The sequence below is a fragment of the Diceros bicornis genome, chromosome 9 (assembly GCF_020826845.1).
Source record: "Diceros bicornis minor isolate mBicDic1 chromosome 9, mDicBic1.mat.cur, whole genome shotgun sequence".
Taxonomy (NCBI): domain Eukaryota; kingdom Metazoa; phylum Chordata; class Mammalia; order Perissodactyla; family Rhinocerotidae; genus Diceros; species Diceros bicornis.
Genome location: NC_080748.1, coordinates 57,891,667 through 57,917,675, shown reverse-complemented (window position 1 = coordinate 57,917,675; position 26,009 = coordinate 57,891,667). Strand labels below are relative to the sequence as shown.

At 39.2% G+C, this 26,009-nt stretch overlaps 1 protein-coding gene across 1 annotated transcript in view; it reads left to right on the top strand.

The window, feature by feature from the left end:
* The window catches only part of OBI1 (ORC ubiquitin ligase 1), a 42,058-nt gene extending 20,861 nt beyond the window's left edge, over positions 1–21,197 (top strand). The window contains exons 5-6 of the mRNA XM_058548347.1: positions 335–423; positions 18,442–21,197. Coding sequence (XP_058404330.1) covers positions 335–423; positions 18,442–19,957 — 1,605 coding nt within the window. The 3' untranslated portion in view covers positions 19,958–21,197. The remainder of the gene's footprint in view (positions 1–334; positions 424–18,441) is intronic.
* The last annotated feature ends 4,812 nt before the right edge of the window (positions 21,198–26,009 follow it).

Genomic DNA, 26,009 nt, shown 5'->3' with positions numbered 1-26,009 from the left:
TACCATGCTTAGAGTATTCAGTTATGTGAAAAAGGAAAAAAAACATATATGCCATTAGTATAGTCCCTTAATGACTCTAAGCTAACTAACATAGCTTTGTTTATTTCCCTGGATAGATTTGCAAAGTGCTTGGGGAATATGGATTAAAAGTATTTGGTTGTGTTCACAGTTTCACAAGTCATTCCCAGTGGTGATTTTAAGTTTCTGAAGGCCATGTTCTAGTATTCAGTTTTATGATATTATCGCTCTAAAAAATACAGATGGCTCATGTCATAATTTTTACAAGACACTTTTGTTTTAGCTTGTGCTTAATCATTTTCAACTCTTTTTTAAGGCAAATAAAAATTTGAAATTGGAAAATGGTGGCCTGGTGAGGGAGAATTTACGACTGAAGGCTGAAGTTGATAACAGATCACCCCAGAAGTATGTATTTTGCTCATAGAGCAACGTTTCAGATTATATCAATGTTTTAGAATAAGCTGCTATTATAGTATGTTTTTCATTTGACTGATTGAAGCATGTAGGTTTAAGTAGAATGTCTTGCCTCTAAAAGTAAAGTGTATATTTATGTTTTGGTTAAATCTTAGTCTCAGTTAAGGCTAATTTTGAAGAAAGGATTTTATTTTTATCCTTTTTCCTTATCTGATTAGCAAGAGGATTGTTTTATGTGACCTAATACAGGTGAACCTTCGCTTGGTTTTATATATACAGTTTAATAGTACTAACTAAGAGTAGGGAGATTAACATAATGCCCTTTAGATGTTTTCTGAAATAATCTTAATAATAGTTAACCTTCATATAGTGCATTCTCTTTGCCAGGTACACAACCTGTGATGTAGAACTGTTATTCTCCGTTTGTGGGTGAGGAAATGGAGCATAGAGAGATTAAATTAATTTATGTAAATCTGCACAGCTACTAAGTGGTGGAAATAGGATTTGAACTCAGGTAGTCCAGCCCAGAGTCCATACTCTGTTACATTACACTGAAAACCGTTACACTACCCATTATACTGAAAAGCCTACCTGAAATAGGCATTATTTGTTGAACTTTGGACTGATTAGAACTATACAATCAAGTAAATTTATTCTTCCTTTATGATGGAATAGTTTTCATTCCGTTCCGAAAGGTAAGAGATTACAAGTATTGACCTGCTTAACAGTTAGTCTGTCTATTTAAAATTATAAGAAACATTTGAGAGTTAAGAGTTGAAGATGGAGAAAAGATGGGAGACAGCACTTGATCTTTTTCTTCTTCTAGGGAAAAAATGAGAAGCGAGAAGAGAATATGGCCCCCATCCCTCTCTGAGGGGTGGGATGTCAGAACTCCACACTTTCTTCTTGTCCAACCGCTAGACTTCATTTCTTCCTAATGGAAAAAGACAAGGCAGGCATAAGAAAACAATGGAAATTTATCTTGCCGGAAATAGCTCTCTGCTTGTCATTTGAAAAGGAGAAAATGTTGCCTTCCATAAAACCAAGTGTGGTATCAGGAAATGGTAGAAGTAAACCGTAATTACTCAAGTCAGAGATAACTAACCAAAAGAGAAAGAAGCATAGCTTTTACTTTTAAATAGTTCCTTTTCCTGTGCTCTCCAACCTCATTTTTCTTTCGCTTCAGATAATGTCCTACTTTGACAAATTAGTAAAATAAGCTTAGGAAGTGTTGCTGTTATGTGGTGGTTTGAATCTCTGCTCCTCTTATTTATTGGCAGCTCTCCTTGCCAGTCATAGTAATGCTTGTCCATTAGCTGTTTCCCACAGCATGCTGAATGAACTAAAGCTATTTTGTTTGTAGCTTTTATTTCTTGAAAAGTTGCCCACCAGATTTCAGATCTAATGCCAGCCACCAGGATATGTGTTTTTAAATATCCATGGCTCCAACCTGATAAATAACTGAAGAATCTCACCTGAAGAAACCTGACCTCTGTCTATTCTAGCAAGCAGCCACACTTCTGAATCCTATATAACTTTAGGATTTGCTATCTTTAACTTCCATTCCTTCCCTTCAGGGGAAGGAAACAGAAATGACTTGAACTGACCCCTATTCCAGATCAATTTGCAATGCATTGAGGTATTAAATGCATTGCATTTGATTTATAGCCTTGTTTACTCTGCATCACCAAACCCTAGTGGGATTCAGAGAGAAGCTGACCACAGCTGAAACTTCCCAGATCTGGTTCACCTGAGGAGAGCTCCTATTTGTATTGAAAAGAATATGCAATTTCAAGAGTTTAAAAGTAAATGCAAGAAAATAAAAACCATCCATTTCATTTTGTTCTCTTGATTAGGAAGTGCATTGACCAATTATTATTCTCTTGTCTACTTGGTTAGGTGTCAAGGTTTGCTTTTTATACACATGGCCTTAGTTTGTGATGTATCCTTCAATTTGTGCAACATATTCTACAAATCATGCAGAAGAGAGAGCTTTACAGTTTAGACACTAGAGAGGAAAAAAATTAGGATGGTGTATTTGGCAACTTGGGCTGCTGTAACAAAATACTATAGACAGGGTGGCTTAAACGTTGGATAATTATTTTCTCACAGTTCTGGAGGCTAGAAGTCCCAGATCGAGGTTCGGCAGTTTTGGTTTCTGGTGAGAGCTCTCTTCTTCGCTTGAAGACAGCTGCCTTCTCTCTGTGTCTTCACATGTCAGAGAGTGAGCAAGCTCTGGTTTCTCTTCCTCTTATAAGGACACCAATCCTATCAGATTAGGGCCTCATCCTTATGATCTCATTTAACCTTAATTATGTCCTAAAGACCCTTTATAGTGTAAATATAGTCACATTAGTGGTTAGGGATTCAACATATGGATGAATTTGGTGGGGTAGGGAGGTGGGGAACACAATTTAGTCCGTAGCAGAAGATATTTCTTTTCAAGACACTCAAACAAATATTGTGCTATTGCCCCAAAACAAGACTAACATCTGGTGTGAAAAAGGGAGACTTAAACATTTACATTGGTGTCAAGTAGGTAGTATTGTGTAAAAGTAATATATTTTATAATATTTTAAAGAACAGTGCTATAATCTTTTATAATGAAGATCTGGATTATCATTTCTCTTCTCTGCTACTGCTTTTCCCTTCTGTCTTTTACCCTCCATTATTTCCAATCTGAAAGTATACCTGGATATTTTTCCTTCCTCAACTTTAACTTAAAAGTCCTTTAGAGCAGTATGGCAGATATCCTACTAAGCGTGTTCTTCTAGGTTTCAGTAATATCTATTCTGTTCCTTGTTAGAAATTCATTGTTCTAATATCTAAACTGGCAGTCCAGAAAATGCGATCCTTTTCCTTGACTTTATGTAGCCACTTCCTGAATTCTTCTTTTTCTTCTAAAATAATTTATATCACCTGGAGGAAACCATCTGTTTCCCCTTTCAGTTTTCTCTAACATGGACTCCTAAGAGAATCAGATTCGATGTTCAGAACTCAAAAGATGGTGATATGTCCTTTAGTTTACAAGGCTATCAGAAGAAAACTCACTTTCCCAGCCAGCCCAGAAATACTGAATGTTTATTTACTTAACACGGTACTAGGTGCTTTGAACTATACAAAATAAATACTCTTCCTGACCCCTAAAGTAGGTTAGGTTTCATTGCTATAATTTCTCTTACTTGTACTTTCCCTTCTTAGCACATATCACAATTGCTAATAATTAATGTTTTGTGTAATTATTTGTTTCATGGCTTTCTTCTGTTTGAGCCAGGACTATAGCTGTATTCAGTATTGTAGCCACTGTGTTTTATAGAGTTCTGGCTCATTTTCTGCTCCTAATATATAGTTGTTCAGTAAATGAATGAAAAACATAGCTCCTAAGACTGTGAGGAAGCAGACAGACAAATCCAGAATGTGGTACACTCAATAGGAAAAGTAACTAGTTTTCTTCATTAAATCATTGGCAAAATGACAGGAGGAGGCCTGCTTTACAATAAGAGAGAACTAAGAGACATAACCAAATGCAGTATATGGATCTTGTCTGGATATTGATTAATAACAAAACAAATGTCAAAAGTCATTTTTGAGGCAGTCAGGTAAATTTGAATATGGACTAGATATTAGATGATACCATTTAGTTTAGGTATTGTAGTTACTTAAGAAAATGTCTATATTTTCTTTTAGAAATGCATACTAAAATATGGATTATAGAATATTTAACAAAAGGTATATATAAGGAAAATGAGGCAAAATCTTGATAATTGTTGAATGTGAGTCATGCGTATGTGGGGTTCTGTTGTACTATTCCCCGTACCTCTGTGAATGCTTGAACATTTTTATAATAAAAAATTAAAACCAAAAAAAACATGGTCCCTGCCTCCAGGAAGCTCATAATCTCATGAAGGCAAGAGACAAAAACACATGAAACAATTAAATACTAAACAGATACTAAGCCAAATAGCAGAGGCAGCAGTGTGAGTTCAGAGAATGGCAAGAGGGTTGCAGTGATGAGAGTAGAGGCAGGACTTGAGCTGAGCTTTGAAGGATGGAGATTTCAGTGAAGAGGAAGGGATTCTGAGCAAGAGGAAATAGCTTGAGCTGTTGGGAGTACTAAGTGGTCCCTTCAGCTTCAGTCCTTTGTCTCCAGTAGTAGCCACACATCATGCTCAAGAAAATGGTGGCTTCCTTCTCAAACTCATCAGAGCGGAAGTCCTCTGCGTAATTTGCACACCTCTCCATTGTGACCATCATCACCCTACTTAAATAGTTGGTTAGCACGACTCCACTACATCCATCAATCTTTGCTCTAAGCTTTCTGCTTTCTTAGTCTCATATTTAGTGAGGAATGCCAAGTGTGTCACCTCTCCACGTGGTAAGAAACAACAAGTATGAGAAACTGAAGGGAAGACTTTAGTATTGCATTTCTCATATTCCTAAATTCCCTTGGCTTCAATTACTGTTCCTAAACTGTGCCAGGAAATTGTGGATATATTTGTCCTTGATAGAGTTAGGAGTTCCTTAGTGATTTTTTAGCTTAAAGAGGTATGAAGAATTGATCTGTAAAGCATTTGAAAGTTCCATGCCCTCTCTCTGAGATCTCTCTGTTCAGTTGTGCCATTTTTTTGCCCTGGGCATGCTAGGCAGGGTTTATGCCATGTTGCCAGCTATTATGAGGCTTTAGAAAAGCAGCTGTTCTTGCCCTCAGCTGGTAACTCACCTTAATAGCATAGGGTATAAAGCTTCATGTACAAAACTCCATATGTCATTTATATCAAACTTGGTTATAATTGGATTAATGGCTTTCCTTTCTATAAATATGTATTCAAGAATGTTATGTGTTCTTGTCATTGTGTCTTTAGTGAGATCTGTGGGTTTGATAATGTTTCCCTGCATGCAGCTCTTTTACTGCAAGGCTTGTCATTATGGACCAATCTCTACCCATGCCCCAGCTCTTTCTAGGGGGAGATAAAGGCTCCAGATACTCTAGACAGTGAGCAGTATTTCCTGTTATTAGTATATGAAAAGAAGCGCTCTGAAGAGGAAAGAACAGATTTCATGGATTATGACCTGGGCTTTCTTCCCTTTTTACTGTATTTGTGTTCCTTGAGCCATCTCATCTAATCTCATGGCTTTAATAATCATCTACCTGTATGTCAGAGATTACAAAATAAAATGTAAATCTTTAGCCTTGCCTTTTCTCCTGAACTGTAGATTCATATTTCCATCTGTCTATTGTATACCTTCACCAGAGATCCTATATCTTAAATTACCACAAAGCGTAGTAGTTAAATAAATTCTTAGCTCTGGAGACAGACTACCTGGATTCAAATTTCCCTGCTTCCACTGTGCCCCCTCTTGCCCTGCCCAATCCATTTTTACCATACTCAAAATTATCTTTTTATAAAGTATAAATCAAATTATTTAAATCTCCTACCTAAAACTATCCATTGTTTTCCTGAAATAAAATCCAGATTTTTCACAAGTTAGTCTACACTTACCTTTTCCACTTCATCTTGTTCTCATTCCCCCAGCTTATCCTGCTCCAGCCATACTGGCTTTCTTCTGTTTCTAAAACATGCTGGGCTTTTTCCCTCTGCTTAGAGTGTTGTGCTTCCAAATCTTTATGTGGCTGTCTCCTGTCATCAGATTCAGAGAGGCCTTTCCTGATCATTCAGTCTACGTAGCCCTCTGCTTCAGCGCCCTCTACTTCCTTACTCTGTCTTATTGTGATACCATAGTAATAAAATCATGGTGTGGTGAAGCATTATAGCATATGATTATGAGCACAGGCTCCAGAGCCAGACTCCTTAGGACTGAACTCTAGCTTTATCTACTTAACTAGCTCTGTGATATAGGGGAAGATATTTAGCCTTTTTGTGTCTCAGTTTTTGTGTTTGGTGAAATGGGGTCAGTAGTCATAGCTATCTTACAGGTTGTAGTGAGGGTTAAATGAATTAAAACTTGAAATACTCTTATAACAGAGCCCATAGTTAATGCTCAACCAATGTTATACTATTATTATCTTATTAACCCTTATCACTGTCTGAAATTATCTTGTTCATTTAATTGTTTGACCTGTTTGTTGTCTGTCTCCTCCATTCTAAACTCTAAGCTCCACAAGGGTAAGGATCTTGCTGCCTATCTCCTTCACCTGCACAACCTCAGCACTTAATAAGTATTTGTTACATAATTAAATGAATAGATACATATTTGATAAATAACTTAACCTCTTGGAGCCATCATTTTCTTTATGTAAAATGTGGATAATGTGTTGTTGCAAGGATTAAAGGAAATAATTTTATGTCCTTGACACAATGTGTGTAGCACAAAGAACTGGTGGAAGTCTGGGTCTAAATAATTGTATCCATTGTCCATCCCACGCAAAACCTTGATTATCCTCTTGCTTTGTTCCTCTCCTCCTTAATGGCTTTACTACTCATCTGGTTGCCTAAGATAAAAACCTCAGTCTTCACATGTTTCTCCACCCCTTCTCCTCAGCTCACACCTAATTGTTTAGCATATACTCTCCATCCTACCTCTTAAATGTCTCTGTCATCCATCTTCTTCTCGTTCTCACTAGGTTAGATCCATGTGATTTCTTGCTTAGCCTATTTTAACAACCTTCCAACTGCTTGCTCTTCTTTTCCACTCTCAACCCTCGAGCATCTGCCTTATTGTTGCCTGAACTCTAGAATATAAATTTGGTCATCTCACTCACCTGTTTAGTAACCTTTGGTGACTTCCTATTGCCTGCAAATTAAAGCTCAGATTTCTTAGTATAGGATATAACGTGACTTCAGCTTAACCTTCTTGCCTCCTCTCCAGCCTCCCACTTGTTGTCCTCTGTTTGGGCCATGCATTTTTCGCTGGGCCAAATTCGCGATGTTGTGACATGCCTTTGCTCATTCCTTTCCTGGTCCTGCGCATTAGCCTCTCCTTTTTAATTCTGCCTGGTTAATTTCTACCCATCCTTTGAGATCTAGTCCAGTTGTTGCTTTATCTGTGAGGTCCTCCATGATTTCCCTAGACAGAGGGAACTTGCCTCCTGTTATTCCCATTATTCTTAAATCATATTGTTTTAAGGAACATATTTTATACTAACCAGTTACATAACTGTCACACTCAGTTAATCTACCAGCTCCTTGAAGCTAAGACATATTTTTTAAGATGTACACATATGTGTATCTATATAAAATATGTGTGTGTGTGTGTGTGTGTGTGTGTATTTCTTCTCTGGATCCTGGCAGAAGGAAGGAGTCCTTATACTCTAATACACTAAACTGCTACTTGGAGGGAACTGACCAGAGAATTAAGATTTTGATCTTTCTTGAAGCTTAAAGTATGAAGGGTTTAAGAGGGCAGGAAATCAGAGATTGCTGACATTTTCTCCGATCTGGAGAGCAGAGGGATTTCCTGAAGTTTTCCTAAATTATACCAGAGATTGGAAGTTAGAAAGAGTAAAAGAGGAGGTGATGTTACGGCTTGCCTGGCTCCTGGACAAGATCTTGTATGATCTCCTTACTTGAACTGGGTTTTCCTGCCCTTATCTGTCTGCATGCTAACTCTGAGCTGTGGTGCCTTCCCGGTTCACAGGACTGGTCTTGCTAAATTGTGTCTTAAGACGTGCCAGTACCATCCTCAGCAACACGTCTGGTCTTGCTGGCCTTGGCTGTTGTCCCTTCTTGACCTATTCTGGCCTTTTTTGTTTCTCACAATTCTGCTGTGACAAATGCCATGATTCCTAGTATTTGACCCCGGCCTGATCTGATGACTGAATCTGCTATGCCCTTTGGTTTTCCCGGAAGGGGAACTTGTAGACTGTCAGGGGAGCCTGATGATACCCTGGGGCCAGACTGACAGCCAGGTGTGCTTAAGCCCCTCAGCCGCCTGAGGGGCCCTTCTCTGGATATTCAGCTAATTGGGGATGGGCAGTTACTGCAGTTTTCTGTCAACTTGTCTTTATTGTATTGATAAGATATTTTAGGACCCTGCAATGGATGCTAGTGACTAAGCGACAAGGTTGTCAGAAGAATTATCAACTGTTGAGAACAGGGATAATGTCTTCTATTCCTTTTGTTTTCCTTCTTCACAGCCCCTCAGCATATATTAGTCCTCAGTAACTGTTATCTGAGTAATATTTACAGGGCGGCTGGTTATTTTTTTATTTTATTTTGTTTCGGATTGTTCCTCATACTGAGAGAGACAAAGAGATTGATTTAACTATAGTGAAAAGTGTGTAGATAGATACTAGACCCAAGGTTTAAGTACGCTTTTTTTTTTTTAAGTGAATGAAAACACTTTTTTTTTTTTTGAGGAAGATTGGCCCTGTGCTAACATCTGTTCCCAATCTTCCTCTTTTTTCTTTTTTCTCCCCAAGGCCCCAGTACAAAGTTGTGTATCATAGTTGTAGAGTTATAGCTCTTCTATATGGGACGCCGCCTCAGCATGGCTTGATGAGCGGTGAGTAGGTCTGTGCCCAGGATCCAAACCTGCAAACCCCGGGCCGCCAAAGCAGAACGTGCAAACTTAACCGCCATGCCACTGGGCTGGCCCCTTAAGTGTGTTTTTTTTACCCAACAATAGTTGTACTCTTTTACACTATTGTGACTTTGTCATTGTTGTTGTTAAGGTTATTATATTTTGGGAAAAGGTATAAGTCCTTTATTCCTCTGAGGACTGTAAAAATAAATGAAATAGCATGTCTTAAGGTTCTCTCCTTCCATGAGAGATTAGAATCCCCATTAATGTCATGTAAATTTTCAAGGCTGATCTTTTTTTTTTTTTTTTTTGTGAGGAAGATCAGCCCTGAGCTAACATGCATGCCAATCCTCTTTTTGCTGAGGAGGACGAGCCCTGAGCTAACATCTATTGCCAATCCTCCTCCTTTTTCTCCCCAAAGCCCCAGTAGATAGTTCTGTGTCATAGTTGCACACCCTTCTAGTTGCTGTATGTGGGATGCCGCTTCAGCATGGTCAGAAAGGTGGTACGTTGGTGCGCGCCTGGGATCCGAACCCAGGCCGCCAGTAGGGGAGTGCACACACTTAACTGCTAAGCCACGGGGCCGGCCCCAAGGCTGATCTTTTATGGGGGGCAGCAAATGAGGGAATTTCTGCATGGAATTGAAATGAAATATATTTATCTAATAGAGTGGAATTCATTCCACAGAAAAAAGAGTAGTCCACCTTCACAGGTAGTGAATATATGTATGGTTCAGCCCTTTCTACAGACTTAGGCAAAAGGGAGTCTGTTCCTCTTCAGTTTACATGTGCTGCCCAGCACTCGGGTTGTTTTGTTTTGTTTAATTTTTTTTTTTTAATTTATTACAACAGCTTTTGTTTTTTTTTGAGGAAGATTGGCCCTGAGCTAACATCTGTTGCCAATCTTCCACCTTTTTTCCTTTTTTCTCCCCAAAGCCCCAGTAGATAGCTGTATGTCATAGTTGTACATCCTTCTAGTTGCTCTTCATGGGACACTGCCTCGGCATGGCTTGATGAGCGATGCATAGGTCCACACCCAGGATCCAAACCAGCAAACCCAAGGCCACTGAAGCGGAGTGCATGAACTTAACCACTCTTCCACCGGGCCGGCCCCCACTTGGGTTGTTTTTATTAAGAATTTCTAGGTATCTCAGCAGGAGTTTTCAGCACTAGGATATTGTGTGTTTAATAAAGTAACTTCCTTTAAAATTGTATTAATAATATGAGCTATTATTTTTAAATTCTGCTCTCCATTTGAAAGCTTGCAAAGCAGGCTCTGCCTTAATTTTTTTTTTTTTTTTTTTTGGTGAGGAAGATTGTCCCTGAACTAACATCTGTTGCCAATCTTCCTCTTTTTGCTTGAGGAAGATTGTCCCTGAGCTAACATCTGTGCCAGTATTCCTCTATTTTGTATGTGGGGCGCTGCCACAGCATGGCTTGATAAGTGGTGTGTAGGTCTGCGCTTGGGATCCTAACCCAAGAACCCCGGGCCACTGAAATGGAGCATGCAGACTTAACCACCATGCCACTGGGCCAGCTCCTCTACCTTAATTTTAAACAGTACTTTGGGGAGGTAGAAGGAGGAGGAATGGCTACAAGGGCCTTAATTCTTTGTCTAGTTCCACTGTCCATGTGACCTTTGTCTTTAAGGGGGAAATTGTGGCATTTTTTTATTCTTGCAAATATTGAAGTACTTTCTGTTTTGTGATAAAACTAAAATGCAATATAACATAGCTTGTTTTTCTGTTTTTCTGGGGTTTTTTGGTGAGGAAGATTAGCCCTGAGCTAACATCTGTTGCCAATCCTCTTTTTGCTGAGGAAGATTAGCCCTAGGCTAACATCCGTGCCCATCTTCCCCAATATGTGGGATGCCTGCCACAGCATGGCTTGGTAAGTGGTGCGTAGGTCCACGTCCAGGATCCAAACCTGCGAACCCTGGGCCGCCGAAGCAGAGTGTGCAAACTTCACCACTACACCACTGGACAAGTCCCAGCTTGGTTTTTTTATTCATCAATATTAGACCCTGAGACAAGTACCTGTCTGATGTTTAGGCCCTAAAATTTTGCATTTAAAATTTTGCTCATTTCATGTAAGTAGCATCATTTCCTTGTGGTTGAAGACGCCTGTTGATTGTGCATGAGGTAAAGTGATCATCTATACTTTCTGTACTTAGCACACTTAAAGATGGAACTTTCAGTTCATGGTTCTGGTTCAGATTTAGTCTTTGTATCTCTGGTTAAAATAGCCACCCTCTTTGGGTTGGCATTTGCCAGAGTGAGCTGTCTGTGCTATAGTTTCCTGTAAAAAATATTCTTGAACTTGTGTCTAGAACATAGTAGGTGTTTGGTAAATATTTATTGACTTTTTGCATACATATCTATATGTCTTTCCACATCTTGTTTTCTTATTTCCTCTGCATGTTTCTGTTAGCATATGTATGTATTAATAAATATTACAACAACAATGCTAGTCTGTTGGCTGTGAATACAGACTTTGTGCTCAGTAAACCTAGCTTGTATTTTATACTATTGCATAGTGTAAATAGGTACTGATATTACTTAAGAAGTAATCTCATGTTCAGGCACTTCATATAATTTCAAAGATGGTGTTTGGACTCAGACAGACTTGAATTCAAATCCTATTCCTGCTGCTTACTTTCTGCATAACCTTGAACAAGAGATAACCTTTTTAAGCTTCTAGTCTCTCATCTTTAAAATAAGAATAATAGATCTTGCTTCATAAAGTTTACATGATGATTAAATTAAGTAATATATATCAAGCTTATAAGCAACGTGCTTGATACAAATAAACCTTCAATAAATTGTGGCTGCTGCTATTCTTATTGTCATCATCATTGTCAATAGTGATCACACTATCGTTAAAGATTTATTTGTTACACTTACTCTTGGTAAGTTCCATCCCGGAGTTCACTTTCTTTTATTGATGGATGGATGGATGGATGGATGGATGGATGATGGGCCAGGGAACAGAAACTTTGTTTTGAGTCTTCAGGAAGGAAGAATTTCTTCTTGTTCTCTCTCAGTATGCCTCATAATTTTTAATATAGTTTTGTGGAACCAACTTGTATGACTAGGATTGGCCATAGTCAGTACTTTTATGATTAACAAATTCTCTAGGAATGCAGTGGTTTCATAACTGAGTATTTAATTTTAAAAAGAGAAAACTCTCTTGAAGAAACACTGACAAGTCATAGGCTCAGCAGTGGATAAAAATGCATAGGGCTCTTCCCAAAGCTTCTCTAGCAGTTTAAAGACAGAGTGCTCCCCCACCTCCCAACACATACATAAAGATGAGATAGACATGGGTATCGCACAAACAACTTGTTAGAAGTAGATGATAGAGAAAGGCCCCCACCACCAAATACAGTTTTGAGCTCCCTACAGACCTGGTCCTCCCTGTCCTCTTTCCCTGAGATACGCCCCGCTACGTACCCTATACACATACTCACAAGGCAGAGCACAGTGCTGGGAGCTCTCCCTTTTCTTCCCACTCTTATCAAAACTCAGGCTTCTGAAGAGCTCATATTACAAGCTACTCACGCAAGTTATGTGTAGTCAAAAAGAGGAGTTAGCAAACTTAAGGAATCTCTAACTGGTGAATTATGCTTTAAGAGAAATTACTTAGGAAAGAGAAAGTAACAATGGAAAGTTCTTCCCTTGGAAACTCTACCTCTCCTCCACGTTTAAAATAAAGAAGATACTTTCCTAATGTCTCTGAAAGTCAGAGAATAAGAAGATAGGCAACTGCAGCTATGCAGACAGGCAACTCTGTGATAAAATCTACTTTACGAATGGGTCATTCTTCCTGTGGGTAACTGGGGCAGTTCTTTAAAAAAAAAAATTTGAAGTTCACATAAGTTTACTTGGTTCTCTCACATAATAACCATTACTTTAGTATAGGTAATCCTCACTTTGCACAGTTGTATATAGGACCATGAAAATGACCACTCAAGCTAAAACCATGCAAAGCAATCTTAATAATCAATGGGAAAAATCAAATTGTTCTTTAACCTTCAACAATTTTTGTCAAAACATTAAATCTCTGTTATGAATGTATATGGAAATGAAAAGGTAGTAAAACTAATATTTATTTAGTACACTAATATTTATGTAGTACAATTTAAAACTTTAGAAACATTGAGAATTAAAGTGTTTTATTTCTTTGTAAAAAACCTGTGGAGAATAATCTGAAAAAGTTATATGTCGCTTAATGAAGGGGATATGTTCTGAGAAATGTGTCTTTAGGCAATTTCATCATTGTGCGAGCATCATAGAGTGTACTTACACAAACCCAGATGGTATAACCTACTATACACCTAGGCTATATGGTACTAATCTTATGGGACCGCTGTTGTATATGCAGTCCATTGTCGACAGAAACGTTATGTGGCACATGACTGTAACACTTGCCTTCTTATCATATAACTTATGATATGAAGCTAGCATCTTTTCTAACACCTTGGTGAATTGTCATACTCCTAAGTTTGTATCAAATTCCAACATTTTATGCTTTGTGCTTTCAATGTCATGAAATATCTCTATTTGCTTTAATGTGAAGTTTTTTGCCAGTCACTTCCTCTAGATGTCTTTATCTTTTTTGTCACAACCACTTTTCTCATTTATGTCCATAAATTTACCTCTCCCAAGTTCCTCTGGCATATCTAGGGTCTCTTGAATGGTGACAGTTTGAACATTCCCACTGTCAGCTATTCTTCTGTAACTACGTTTACATTTGATTCTGATTTCACTTCTAGTGTTAATCACTTTTCTTTGCTGCACCTTCATATTTGTTGGCCAGTTATGTCTTTTGATTATCCATTTTTCTAAAATGTCATGTAGTAGCACAAATACGTGTTTTATTGTCTGTGTGTGAACTAAATAACAGATGCATGGTGACCACTTTCAGACTTTGAAAGAAGTGACCTGATCAATCACTGACATGATGCACATTTGTTATTTATGTAGTATTTTGTGAACTGAAAGGCTAGCCGTGAAGTTTTTACTTTATGCAGTTAGTTACAGTTAATACAGTATGGTAAATTTGAACCATGTTGTTAAGTGACTGATGTTATTTAACTAAACTGTGGTAAATGAAATTTGTACATATCGGAACCACATACAGCAAGGACATCAACACTGAAAATCTATCAAGTAGGCCAGATCACAAAAACTGGTCCCGATACAAAGATTGCTTTCACTTTGTTTCACTGTTACTTCAGCTAACAAGTAAGGAAAAGATATAAAATCAAAGATATGTGGGAGGCACGTGGGCTCACTTCCTCACTGTCCCCTTGTTCCTCAAGAAGATGTTTCTGTAGATTGGTGATCTCAGCAACCCGCTGGGCATGCTGCATTTATCCCTTTTGTTGGGGATGTCATTGAGAACTAGAGAGGCAAAGTGAATTGCTCAAGTTTCACAATTAGTTAATGGCAGCATGGCACTAAAGGTTAGTTCTTTTGATACTTGGTTCTGGCATTTATTCTTTTATCACATTTACTTTCTTCTGACCCCCTTCACACACATCCTGTTTCTCCTGTGTGATGGGCTATGAGAAAATGTGGTCTTGGGAACTTTTCATTGTTAGAGATGCCCTCACTCTAGTTATAATAGCTCAAAGTCAAACCAATGGGACTTTCATTTCTCTTACTTCTAGTAGGGACAGGAACAGTCTTGTACTTCTGTAGCTTTTTGGGCGAGGGGAGCCCTCAACCAGAATGCATACATCAGTTAACACTGCAAGATGAAAAATCCTTTAAGCTTCTCCTAGACTCTAGCAGAACAGACTTCCCATGTCAGTTGCAGCTCCCAAACTGCACTAAGATGTTTTCTCTGACATAATGCTTTGGCCATCACTGCTACTTTGAAAATCAAAGCCTTTGGGTCTCTAATGGAATGTTTATAAAAATACTCCGTTTTGAAATTTGCTCAGGAAAAGGAAGTATGGTAAATGATGTTAGAAATCCCTCTGGCTTGCCTTGGCATTGATTCATCTAATGTTATGTACTTTGGAAATATCTGGAATTAGTGCAAATAACAGAGTATTAAAATTCAAAGTTAAATAAGCTCTTATCCTCATTGTCTTCTTCCTTGGAAGTATAGCATCATATGCATCCCTAATTGTTATTTCTATATGATCAAGTAAATTGCCCTTTGCCAAATTTAATATAGGTATCCAGCGTAAGCTGAAAATCCCTAATACCTATGTCAAAAATTTCATCTGTTTGCATTCTTTTGCTAAGGTCAAAGTGGAAATTTTTTTGGATGGAGCAATATAGAACAGCAAGCCTATATTTAAAAAAAAAAAAACTGTACTATGTATATGTCATTCTCTGTTGTTTTCCTTGGGTCAGTGAAAAAAAATATAAACAGTCAAATGTATGAAACATTTAGTTCAGTAATATAGTGACTCAATACTTAAACATGTAAAAGCAGCCCAAGGACTTTTAGCTTATCCTATGTTATTGGCTCTGTCTTGATGTAAGGCATTGATGTACCTTAAAGTAAGAAAATAACATTTATTCAAAAAATATTTAATGAGGGACTCCTATATACCAGGAATTGTTCTAGGGAGCTAGCAGTAAATATAAGACAGTCAAACTCCCTGCTTTCTTGGAGCTTGTACTCTGATGGGGAAGAGAAAGACAGAAAACAAATAAATTACATGACTTGATTAATTAATTGATCAGTTCCATGGCTTTCACTATCCATTTTTGTTAGTTTGCCCACCAGCACAGGTCCCTTATTAGCATGGTAAAAAGGTCTGATCACTGAAAGTGTTATAGACTTGTAAAGTATTGAAATAGAACTTTGGGGAATTGAGGGCAGTGACCTTTTAGAAAACAGCCAGCTCCATCAATGACTTGTGCTTGCTTGTCCCTCTCATGTGTGCTCTGTTGCTGGCTTTTGTTGTTAGTTCTCATGGACTTCAGCTTTCTGTCTGAAGTAACACAAAAAATACAGTTTAGGGCTATCATTTTGACTTCAACTCAGAACTATTTGTTAACTTACTTCTTTTAAAAACATTATTTAAAAAAACATAGGGACAAATATAGCATCTTAAAATGACATTAAGTTTCAAATTCCAGGCTAAAACCTGGAATAGAAGCTGCTAATATTTTGGGAAGCATTTCTTATTTGTTACTAGTCTTTCCTTATGTAAGCCTCTGAGTTCCCAAGGATATCCTGTGGTAACAGCTGGCTTAACTATCTAGAAACATTATTTGATTTTAAATTGTTTGATTTTTTTCATCTGAGGGTACCTTCATTATAAAAATTGCACTTAAGAAAAAACAAATTTTATCTTGGTAAGCACATTTAAGGCTGTCACTTTTTCTGTTTGCATTAAATAAACATGCTACATAGTTTTTCCGTTTAAAAATATATTTGTTATTTGATTATGTCAGAGTAGTTATAATCAAAGACCTCACAAATGTTTTTGCTGAATACAGTTAAAGATCTTTGTCCACTTTTTAAAATCTCTTGCAGAAACTACCGCTCTGGCAAATACTACGTTTACAAACCAAAACATTTTTCTTTAACAAAGAAGGAAAAACTCCCATCATTCATTTAACCAGATTCTCGTAATAGTAAACTTTGTCTTTAAAACAGGGAGGTTTATTGTTGTAGCTGCTGTTGTTTTTGTTATACCTATGGTTTTTGTTTTGTTTTTTAGAGGTTGAAGGGAGTGTGTTCTTTCTGGGAGTTCAGTTAATTGCAGTGAGTAGATCAATGTTCGGCAACATGTCTTTTAAGGTCCTTTCTAACCCTGGGATTTTATGAATCTATATTTACCTTTGCCTCTGCTTTTTTTTCCTTAGTGATAAGAGCAGGGATCATGTCGGGAATGAGCTGCAGAGTGAATTGGGCTACAGCTTAGGAGGAGGCAGTGGGCATTGAGTGGGAGTCATAGAATATATAGTGATTGACTCTAAGAGGAGCAGTTATTGTTGGTTCCTTCTCCTTTACAGTTTTTTTTTAATACTTAGTACATTTTCTTAATTGTAATTATTTTTATAATTAGGGGAAAAAGAAAGAAGATAAACCTGTAGATAAAAACAGTTTTCAGAAGTCACCTTCTCAAGTACCTTCCTCCAAACAGACAATTCCTAAATTCTTCAAAATGAGTCAATATTTAAGTCATCAAAAAGATGATTAAGAAAAGACTTTTTAAAAGAACTTTTTGTGGAGAGAAGTTATTTTTCATGGGGTTAGAATGTAAGGCTTGGGGCCGGCCCGGTGGTGCAAGCTGTTAAGTGCACGCGCTCCGCTGCGGCGGTTCGGATCCCGGGCATGCACCGATGCACCGCTTGGCAAGCCATGCTGTGGTGGCATCCCATATAAAGTGGAGGAAGATGGGCACGGATGTTAGCCCAGGGCCAGTCTTCCTCAGAAAAGAAAAAAGAGAAGGATTGGCAGATGTTAGCATAGGGCTGATCTCCTCACCAAAAAAAAAAAAAGAATGTAAGGCTTATGTTTATTGGCTTGTAAGAAGCAGTTTCCTGGAAAATGGAATTTTCCTTGGTGGTCAAATAGAATTTGAGGTAGATGTTTTATGTCCCTTGGATCTGGGACAGTCTTATTGATCTTTGTATTCCCCAGCTCCAACTATACCACCAGCCCATACTGAGTGCTCAAAAATTATTTTCTCAGCTGAACCCAGTACTCATTCTTAAGGGAATAATGGAAACAAGATAATCCCAAGTAAAAGGAGTGAATTTTTGATGTGTTCTTTTTCAGTTACTCTCCAGAATGTTCCTTTTCGGACAAATGAAAATGTTTTTGTGTGTAATATATTGGAATCACAAGTAGTGACTTTGTATTTCAAAGTTGCGAGAAATGAGATTGATGTCCCACACAGTTATAAAATGCCAAAAATAAGTAGAGTTGAAATGAATTAAAGCACGGTGTTCAGAAAGGCCAAGTAAAAGCTTCAGATCAAGGGTGGCTATAATTGAAAGGGTCCAAATAAGTATTTAAAACCACCCCTGCTGGGACTGCTAAGATTTCTGAATTTCAAATTGGCATTTTATGTTTGACAAGGTGACATTGTATAAGAAATGTATTGTAAAACACTGCTGTACGATAGGAAAATGATTGAATGTAAATATTTCAAGATGTGGACCACTGTTCAAATGTTATCATAAATCTTTGCCATTGTTTTAGGGGATAACTGTTCATGCATATATGAGCTGAATTGATAGAGCTAGCTCTTAAAAAGGAAATCATCAGCGAGTTTCTGCCTCTCTGCTACTAGTAGTCTGATTTGACCACAAAAGTATCCTGTTAGATCTTTGCCATTATTATCATATGCTTATTATTACGTAAGTGAGGAAGTGTATCTTTTTGAAGATACTACATCTGGCTTTGCTTTTGTCTTGTTTGTTGAGTGGTCTGAAATGTCACTGTTACATGAAATTAGAATGGGCTGAGACAGTTTGCACTCTTAAACTTCAAAAAGGAAAGAAAAAAGCTTGAACTATAAGTTTAACTATCCTTCCATTCCTTGCAGGTTTGGAAGGTTTACAGTAGCTGCTCTTCAGTCCAAAGTAGAACAGTATGAACGTGAAACCAATCGCCTCAAGAAAGCCCTGGAACGAAGTGATAAGTATATAGAGGAACTAGAATCTCAAATTGCACAGCTAAAAAATTCAAGCGAAGAGAAGGAAGCTGTGAATTCCATTTGCCAGAGAGCGCTTTCTACAGATGGCAAGGGGAGCAAAGGCAGCGAGGAGGATATGGCATCAAAGAATCAAGGTGATGGTGCCAGAAAGCAGCTTGGCTCATCCACCTCGAGTTCTCACCTGGCAAAGCCTTCGGGCAGTTCTGCCAGACAGGAAAGCACCAGCAAAACAGAACCAAATTGTTCTAAGAACAAAGACCTGTATCAAAAACGAGTGGAAATAATGTTAGATGTGACAGATACAAGTGTGGATACTTATTTGGAAAGAGAATGGGGTAATAAGCCAAGTGACTGTGTACCCTACAAAGATGAAGAACTTTATGATCTTCCAGCTCCTTGTACTCCTTTGTCCCTGAGTTGCCTTCAGCTCAATACTCCAGAGAATAGAGAGAGCTCTGTGGTCAAAGCAGGAGGTTCCAAAAAACACTCAAACCATCTCAGAAAATTGGTGTTTGATGATTTTTGTGATTCTCTGAATGTCTGTAATAAAGATTCTTCAGAAGATGATAGAAGTGAAAATGAAAAGAAATCAGACTGTTTTACTTCCCCAAAGACAGGGTTTTGGGATTGTTGTTCCACAAGCTATGCCCAAAGCTTGGATTTTGAAAGCTCAGAGGGGAATACGATAGCAAATTCTGTTGGAGAAATGTCTTCAAAATTGAGTGAGAAACCAGGCTCATGTTTATCCAAGAGGTTGAATTCTATTCGCTCTTTTGAAATGAATCGGACAAGAACGTCCAGCGAAGCATCAATGGATGCAGCTTACCTTGACAAAATCTCTGAGTTGGATTCAATGATGTCAGAGTCAGACAACAGCAAGAGCCCTTGTAATAACGGTTTTAAGTCAGTGGATTTGGATGGGTTATCAAAGTCATCTCAAGGCAGTGAATTTCTTGAGGAACCAGATAAGTTGGAAGAAAGAACTAAGCCAAACCTTTCCAAAGGTTCTCTAACTACTGATCAGTTAGAAAATGGAAATGAATGGAAACCCACTTCTTTTTTTCTCCTCTCTCCATCTGACCAAGAAATGAATGAAGATTTTTCACTCCATCCCAATTCTGACCCAGGAACTAATGAAATCAAACCCCCAAGCTGTTTGTTTCAGACTGAGTTTTCCCAGGGTGTTTTGTTAAGCAGTTCACACCATCTATTTGAAGATCAAAGGTTTGGGTCATCTTTGTTTAAGATGTCCTCAGAGATGCATGATCTTCATAACCACCTTCAGTCTCCTTGGTCTACTTCCTTTGTGCCTGAAAAGAGGAATAAAAATGTGAATCAATCAACAAAAAGAAAAATCCAGAGCAGTCTTTCCAATGCCAGCCCATCAAAAGCAACTAAAAGTTGACTCATTAGAAAGGTGTCATTTAGTTTTTGTTCTGAGAGGAACATAAGTTTGTAAGGTTACTTTTTTCCCCTTGTAAAAGTTCTATACAATTTTGAATTGATAGTCTTTAGTCAAGTGTCAAATCAGAATGGTGGATTCTGTACCCAGAATACTTCTGTTCATTTTGAAGAGTTTGTTCTTTTTCATTTTCATTTGGGGATCTTTTTGACCACAAAGGGTAGGGAGAGGGTTTCTTTTTAACTAATAGTATATGTATCTGGTTTGGGAATATTTTGTTTTCTTGAATCTTGATTTAACTATTAGATACAATGGCCTGTTAATGAGCCTCAGTTGTCTTTAGAACTTGGATTTCTTAAATAAAACTTTTGGTGTTGTCTACACACTGCTTGTAAGACACTTGAGTTTCTTTAAAGTTTTTCCTAGAGTGGAAATTATTTTGCCTGCCCCTTTTTATTTATGTTTAGTGGTGCGGCCTAACTTTTATGCAAGGCCATGATGGAGAAATAGCACTCTAACCTTAATCCAATATTCATTTACTTTTTTTTTAGGTTTTACCTATATGTTAGCATTTTTAACATTTGTTTTGTCCAGTTTTTGTGAAAACATCTTGCTGGTATGCAAGAATACATTTTCTGTATGAAAATACTTGTTTTATGTCAGGTAGCTTTCATTTGGTTATCTTTCTGTGTGTGTTGAAAATCAGAAATTGAGCCTGCTTTGGAAAGAAGGCATGGAACAGTTGGGTTTGGAGAAGCCTAAATGTGGTAGTTGCATTGTTCTGGATATGCAGGTGCAGAAGCACTCGTTGCCAAGTTCTTGGTCCACTCACGTCCCAGGGAAGGTTTTTTTTTGGAGTCATGAAGTTCTTGTTTGCATGTTACTGTTCTTTGTGGAAACTCTGTATGCATAGTGGTAGTGTTCTTGCTTGCACTGTTTTCCTTAAGAAAAAGAAGTTTCACTTGGCTAAAAGAATATCTTTTATGTAGGGCAAATTTTTTTTCATGAAGTGTTGATGAGGTGAGAATAGGTGAGCTAAGCACAATTTTCATTTAGGCTTTGAAAAAGTATATTATTCTAAACATGTTTGTTATGCCTATATAGGCCTTTCAAAATGGTTTGTATGCTAATGACTTGTTTATCTAATGTGCACTGAACACTTTACATTAATACTGTACTGTCTTACATTAATACTGCATGCTTTTCTATGTGAATTGAATAAAGGATGTCATAAGCACTGTAATTCTTGATGTTGTCTCAGATATTGAATTAGCCTATAAAGACCAGTAAAACTTACCATTTTTAATTGATCTTATAGGGGTTGACAAACTGTGGCCCATGGACTAAATCTGGCTTGCACCTGTTTTTGTGAAAGGCCTGTGAACTAAAAATGGTTTTTACATTTTTTAATGGTTTTTAAAAATCCAAAGAATAATTCATAACACAGGAAAATGATATGAAATTCAAATTTCAGTGTTTCTAAATAAAGTCTTATTAGAACACAGTACACTCATTTGTTTACATATTATCTATGGCTGCTTTTACACTGCAACAGCAGAGTTGAATAGTTGTGACAGAGACCATATGGCCCACAAAGCCTAAAATATTTACTGTTTGGCCTTTTACAGAAAAATTTGGTGACCCCTGTTATAATAGACTCTAAGGATTTAACAAAACCATAAAAGTATAACAAATCAGTTTTGTGATCTGGAGAATCATGTCCTCCACTTTTAAAAGTAATAAGAGCCAAAAAATAACTAATTATAAAGCATAATTTTTGTTTTATCATGTATGTTTTCCAATAAGTATTTGCATGTTGTTTTATCTTCTGGTATGTTAAAGCTAGTGGATACTTTCAGAGATATTAGCAGTTTAAATATCTTTGACAATCTGGTTATACATTTGAAATTCTATTAAATGTAAAAATCTAAAATTTTTCTGAACTAATGGAGTAAATTTGGGGGTAAGCCTCACTCTAATTCTGTCTGTAATTCTTCTTTACCGTGCAGGTTTCAACTCTTTACAATGAATGTGTCAGTTTTTAATCTAGATATATACTGACACTCTGCCGTGGAAATCCAAAGTGTGTAAAATGACTTACTAATGCCTACCTGGGGTGAGAGTGTCTATTTTGGACCAGCGTGTTTCCCAGCTTCTTCAGAAACACTGCTCCATCCTCCCCAAAACAGTATTTCATATATTAAATTAATCAAACCTGTGAATTCCTCAGTGGAAAGGAATAATTTGTGCAGGATTTGATTTTAATCACACATTCTCATTTTTACTCTTTACCGTGATCTGATGTCATGGCAAATATGGTGGTTTCACATATTTTTAAATATATCTATTATATATACACATCTAAAAAAAACCTACTTTTATTGAAACTAAGTACTTTCCTAACCTCTTTCTCATCTAATCCTCTTTCAAACTCAGGCAAGAACTGTCATCCCCAGTTTACAGACAAGTGAATTGAGGATTAGTGGTCACACAGCTGGAATGGGATAGAACCATGTCTTGGAGCTGGGCCTCTGACTCCAGAGCTTCTACCCTTCCTCCTCCATGTGTGGGAGTTCATATATGTAGGCCAACGGATGAATAGATTTGAAATTTCCAAGGGTTCCTTTTAAAGTAGTATTTTGGAAGTATTGGCATGTAAACACTTTTCAAGTAGCATTTAATTCCTGCCTATGTTCTGGATCTAACTCTACTACTAAGTGGAAGCTCATTGATGGGAGTTGTGTGTGTGCCACTTTTAAGTTTATAAAGATTCACATTAACTCTGACATTTAGATGAATTTAAAAATAGCACTAAGGCTGTGTTAGAGATGCACTAGTGATGAAGCAGACACTTATCCGTTCATGTCTTAGAAAAACAGCATCTTTTGACTGCTTGTCTTTCTAAAATATCGTGGCTAAGGAAATGTGACAAGATGCTAGATTTTTTTTCTGACATGACCTTTAGTGTTCATCTTTTAATTTTCAAAATCTTCATCCCATCCAAAATGTCTTTTTCCTGTTTTAATGGGTCACCTGAGACTAAAACTGAAAATGGTAAACTTCAAGATTTACAGTCCCTTAATTTCAAATCTGCTTTGTTTTCCGATAATCTCTTTCATATTTACATTGGTTTGAAACAACTAAAGGTACCACTGAACAAAGGAAGAACTTTGGTCTTGAACTCTAAGATGTTTCAGAAACTTTTTGTTTCTATATACTCTAATGATTTTCAATTATTTAAAGGGTAATATATGCACTAGATTTTTCCCCTCGCTTTTGTACGTGTGAGTGATGTTTGTAGAGAACGTGGAACTGAGATTAACAGCTTAATTTTATGGAGTGTTGCCTGTTAGATGAGAAGAGTTTCCCAAAGCCTCATAAGATCCTTCATTCTTATTCGTGGCAATCCTACTACACAGTCTTTGCCTATCATGATGTAACTCGATCCTTTTAATCATACTTGGCAGAGAGAAAACCTTTTAAGCAGTGATCTCAGAGTGCATAGTGAACATTTATTGCCTAATTCTCGGAACCCCACTCTGACCCAGGAAGTATCTATTAAGATGCAGATTACTTTTAAGAACCCATCTGGAGCCCAGGCTAGGGTGATCTTCAGTTTTATATGATGGTGGCAGTCTAGAATACTTGGAATTGAAGCTCCGCTTTTTGAAACAAGGTAGATTCCTAGCTCTGCTGTGCCTAAACAGGGACCAGACTTCCTCTAATACATGTTAGTTGGATTAACCAAGTGTGTGCCTTGTGTGACACTTGTAATTTGGGAGTGTAAAGATCAAGTCCCCCAGGACAAGGATTTGACTTAGGCTTTTACTGAGACTGTCTATGAGGAGGGAGGTAGGACCTAGTTCTGGTCCATTTTGATTCTTACAACACTGGTGAGTAAAAACGTGTTCGTGTTGGGGATAGCGTGCACCAGAGAGGGAATCAGGCGGCTTCACAGAGGTGTTATTTGTATTGGGTCTTTAAGGATGAATAAGAGTTCAGTGCGGAAGAGGACGTCTCTTCTGCGTGTCTGCTATCCTAGAGGGGGCGCCTATTCAGCCGACGTCTCTGCAGAGGTGCTGAAGTAACCATTCCCTAACGTCAGGGCTCCTGGTTGAAAAAAGTTTCCCGATTGCTCCAGCCTGAGCTTGCAAGTTTGGCTTTGCTCCGCCTCCTCTCTCTGAGCGTCCCCCGAGACTCTAGGCTCGCCCTCGCCGCCAGGGCCGGCGGCTTGATGGCGAGACAGTGACTCCCTGGGCGCTGGAAGGCTCAGGAGGTGGCAGGGCTAGCCCATCATCTCTGTGCATTAAGCTGAGGCTTGGCGGTTCGAGGGCCGGAAGGCGCGACCTCGCCTCACTCTCAGGGTCATCTTTGTGCTAGGCGTGGGGAGGTGAGGTGTGGCCCGCCAGCCTCGGCTCTGAGTCCCCTCCTGGCCCTCTAATTCCAGGGAACCCAGCCTTCCCGGATTCCCGCAGCCAGTGCGGCTCTCCCCTCTGCCCCACAGCCCCGGGTCTCCCGGGAAGACAGACCCGCCGGTGCCCCTCCGGCCCGAGTTTCCCGCGCTCTTGAGGGCGCCCTCAGCTGGTCCCGCCCAGGCGCCACCCGAAGAAACGACCTGCTCTGCGGTTTCCTTTCATTTTATAACTACTCGCGAAACCTGGCGATTAAGACGCGAAACCAACAAAGAGTTTTCTTTCCACCTTAACCTTGCACACAATCCTTTAACAAATTAATTAATCCTAATGAATTAACACTTCATTTATTTAAACGCGCTACAGTCCATGAATTAAATTTTCATGCAGTGATTAAAGGCTGTTAAAATATGCATGATTTCGTTAAAATTTTATAATAAATCAGGGCAATGTGTTACATGACAAGGCAACTATTTCCCAGTCCCTCGAAAGGGGCTTTGATTTGTGTGAGCGGCGGGGAGGAGGGGCGGCTGGCGGCGGCGCCGACGAGCGTTGGAGCCGGGCGACAGGACCCCGCTCCGCACTCAGGCGTTGGCACTCGCGGCTTTGCGCTTTCCTCCGCGGCTTCTGGACCCTCTTGGGGATCCTGCTCCTGCTGGCAGAGCTGAGCCTGCGGAAAGCGACGGGCGCCCGCCTCTCGGTCCTCGGAACTGCACTCCTGGGGGGCTGGGGGGTCCTCTGCTGTGCTTTTGCGCCAGCGGAGCTCCCTCCAACCGGGGCGTGCGTGCGTGCGTCCGGGACCCAGCGGCCGGCAGGCGGTGTCTGCGGAGAGGGAAGGCGACAGAACTTCCATCTCATCGCGTGGGGTCACGGGCGGGCGTGTCTGTTGTAGAGCTGGTTTGTTCCTTGTTGTTTTTAAGCCAGGGACCTCGAAGCCCCTTCTCTGACCAGCGCGCTCGTCCAGTTTTGAAGGGGCCTGGGCCGGGCGGGAGCAGCTCTGCTCCTCTTGGGACCTAAGCCACAGGGGCCCATGGCCGTGCTCAGTGCTACAACATTGTTCACATGGACAGTGAAACTGGTTCTGGCAACTAGAGGGCGGGGGAGGCCGTGCCCCTGTTAGGACCGGGACGTAGTTGTCTCGCACCTCCCGTGGGTCTTTCACAAGGTAGGTGGATTTTAAGTCCACAGAGAGATAAGGGTGGAGACACATACATAGATCTCTACATGTGTAACGCCAAGAGTGATAATGACCGGCAGTGAACTTTACTGGGACGCATCATTCGCGTCGAAAGGGTATCAACGACATCTCGGGGGTGAGGTGGTCGACATCCAGGAAAATGTTCCCAATGGAAGTTGCATTTGAATTAAACAGTCAGGAGAAAGAAAACAGTGGGTTTTCTACCGGCTTACTCAAGAACCTCCTCCCCGGGTCCCAGCTGGAACCCATTCTGAATGTGGGGCCAAGAGCCTTAGAGGAGGAGTTCACCGCGGGCCTCAATAACCCACCCACCCCGGCCTTGGGAACCAAGGGAGACCAGCGGCCGCGGATGCGGGCAGGGCAGGGTGGAAAGGGAGGACAGTGGCCTCCAGGAAATCTCCGGGCTCCGGCCAGCGACAGCGTGGCTCCGGACTCCCGCCTTGGG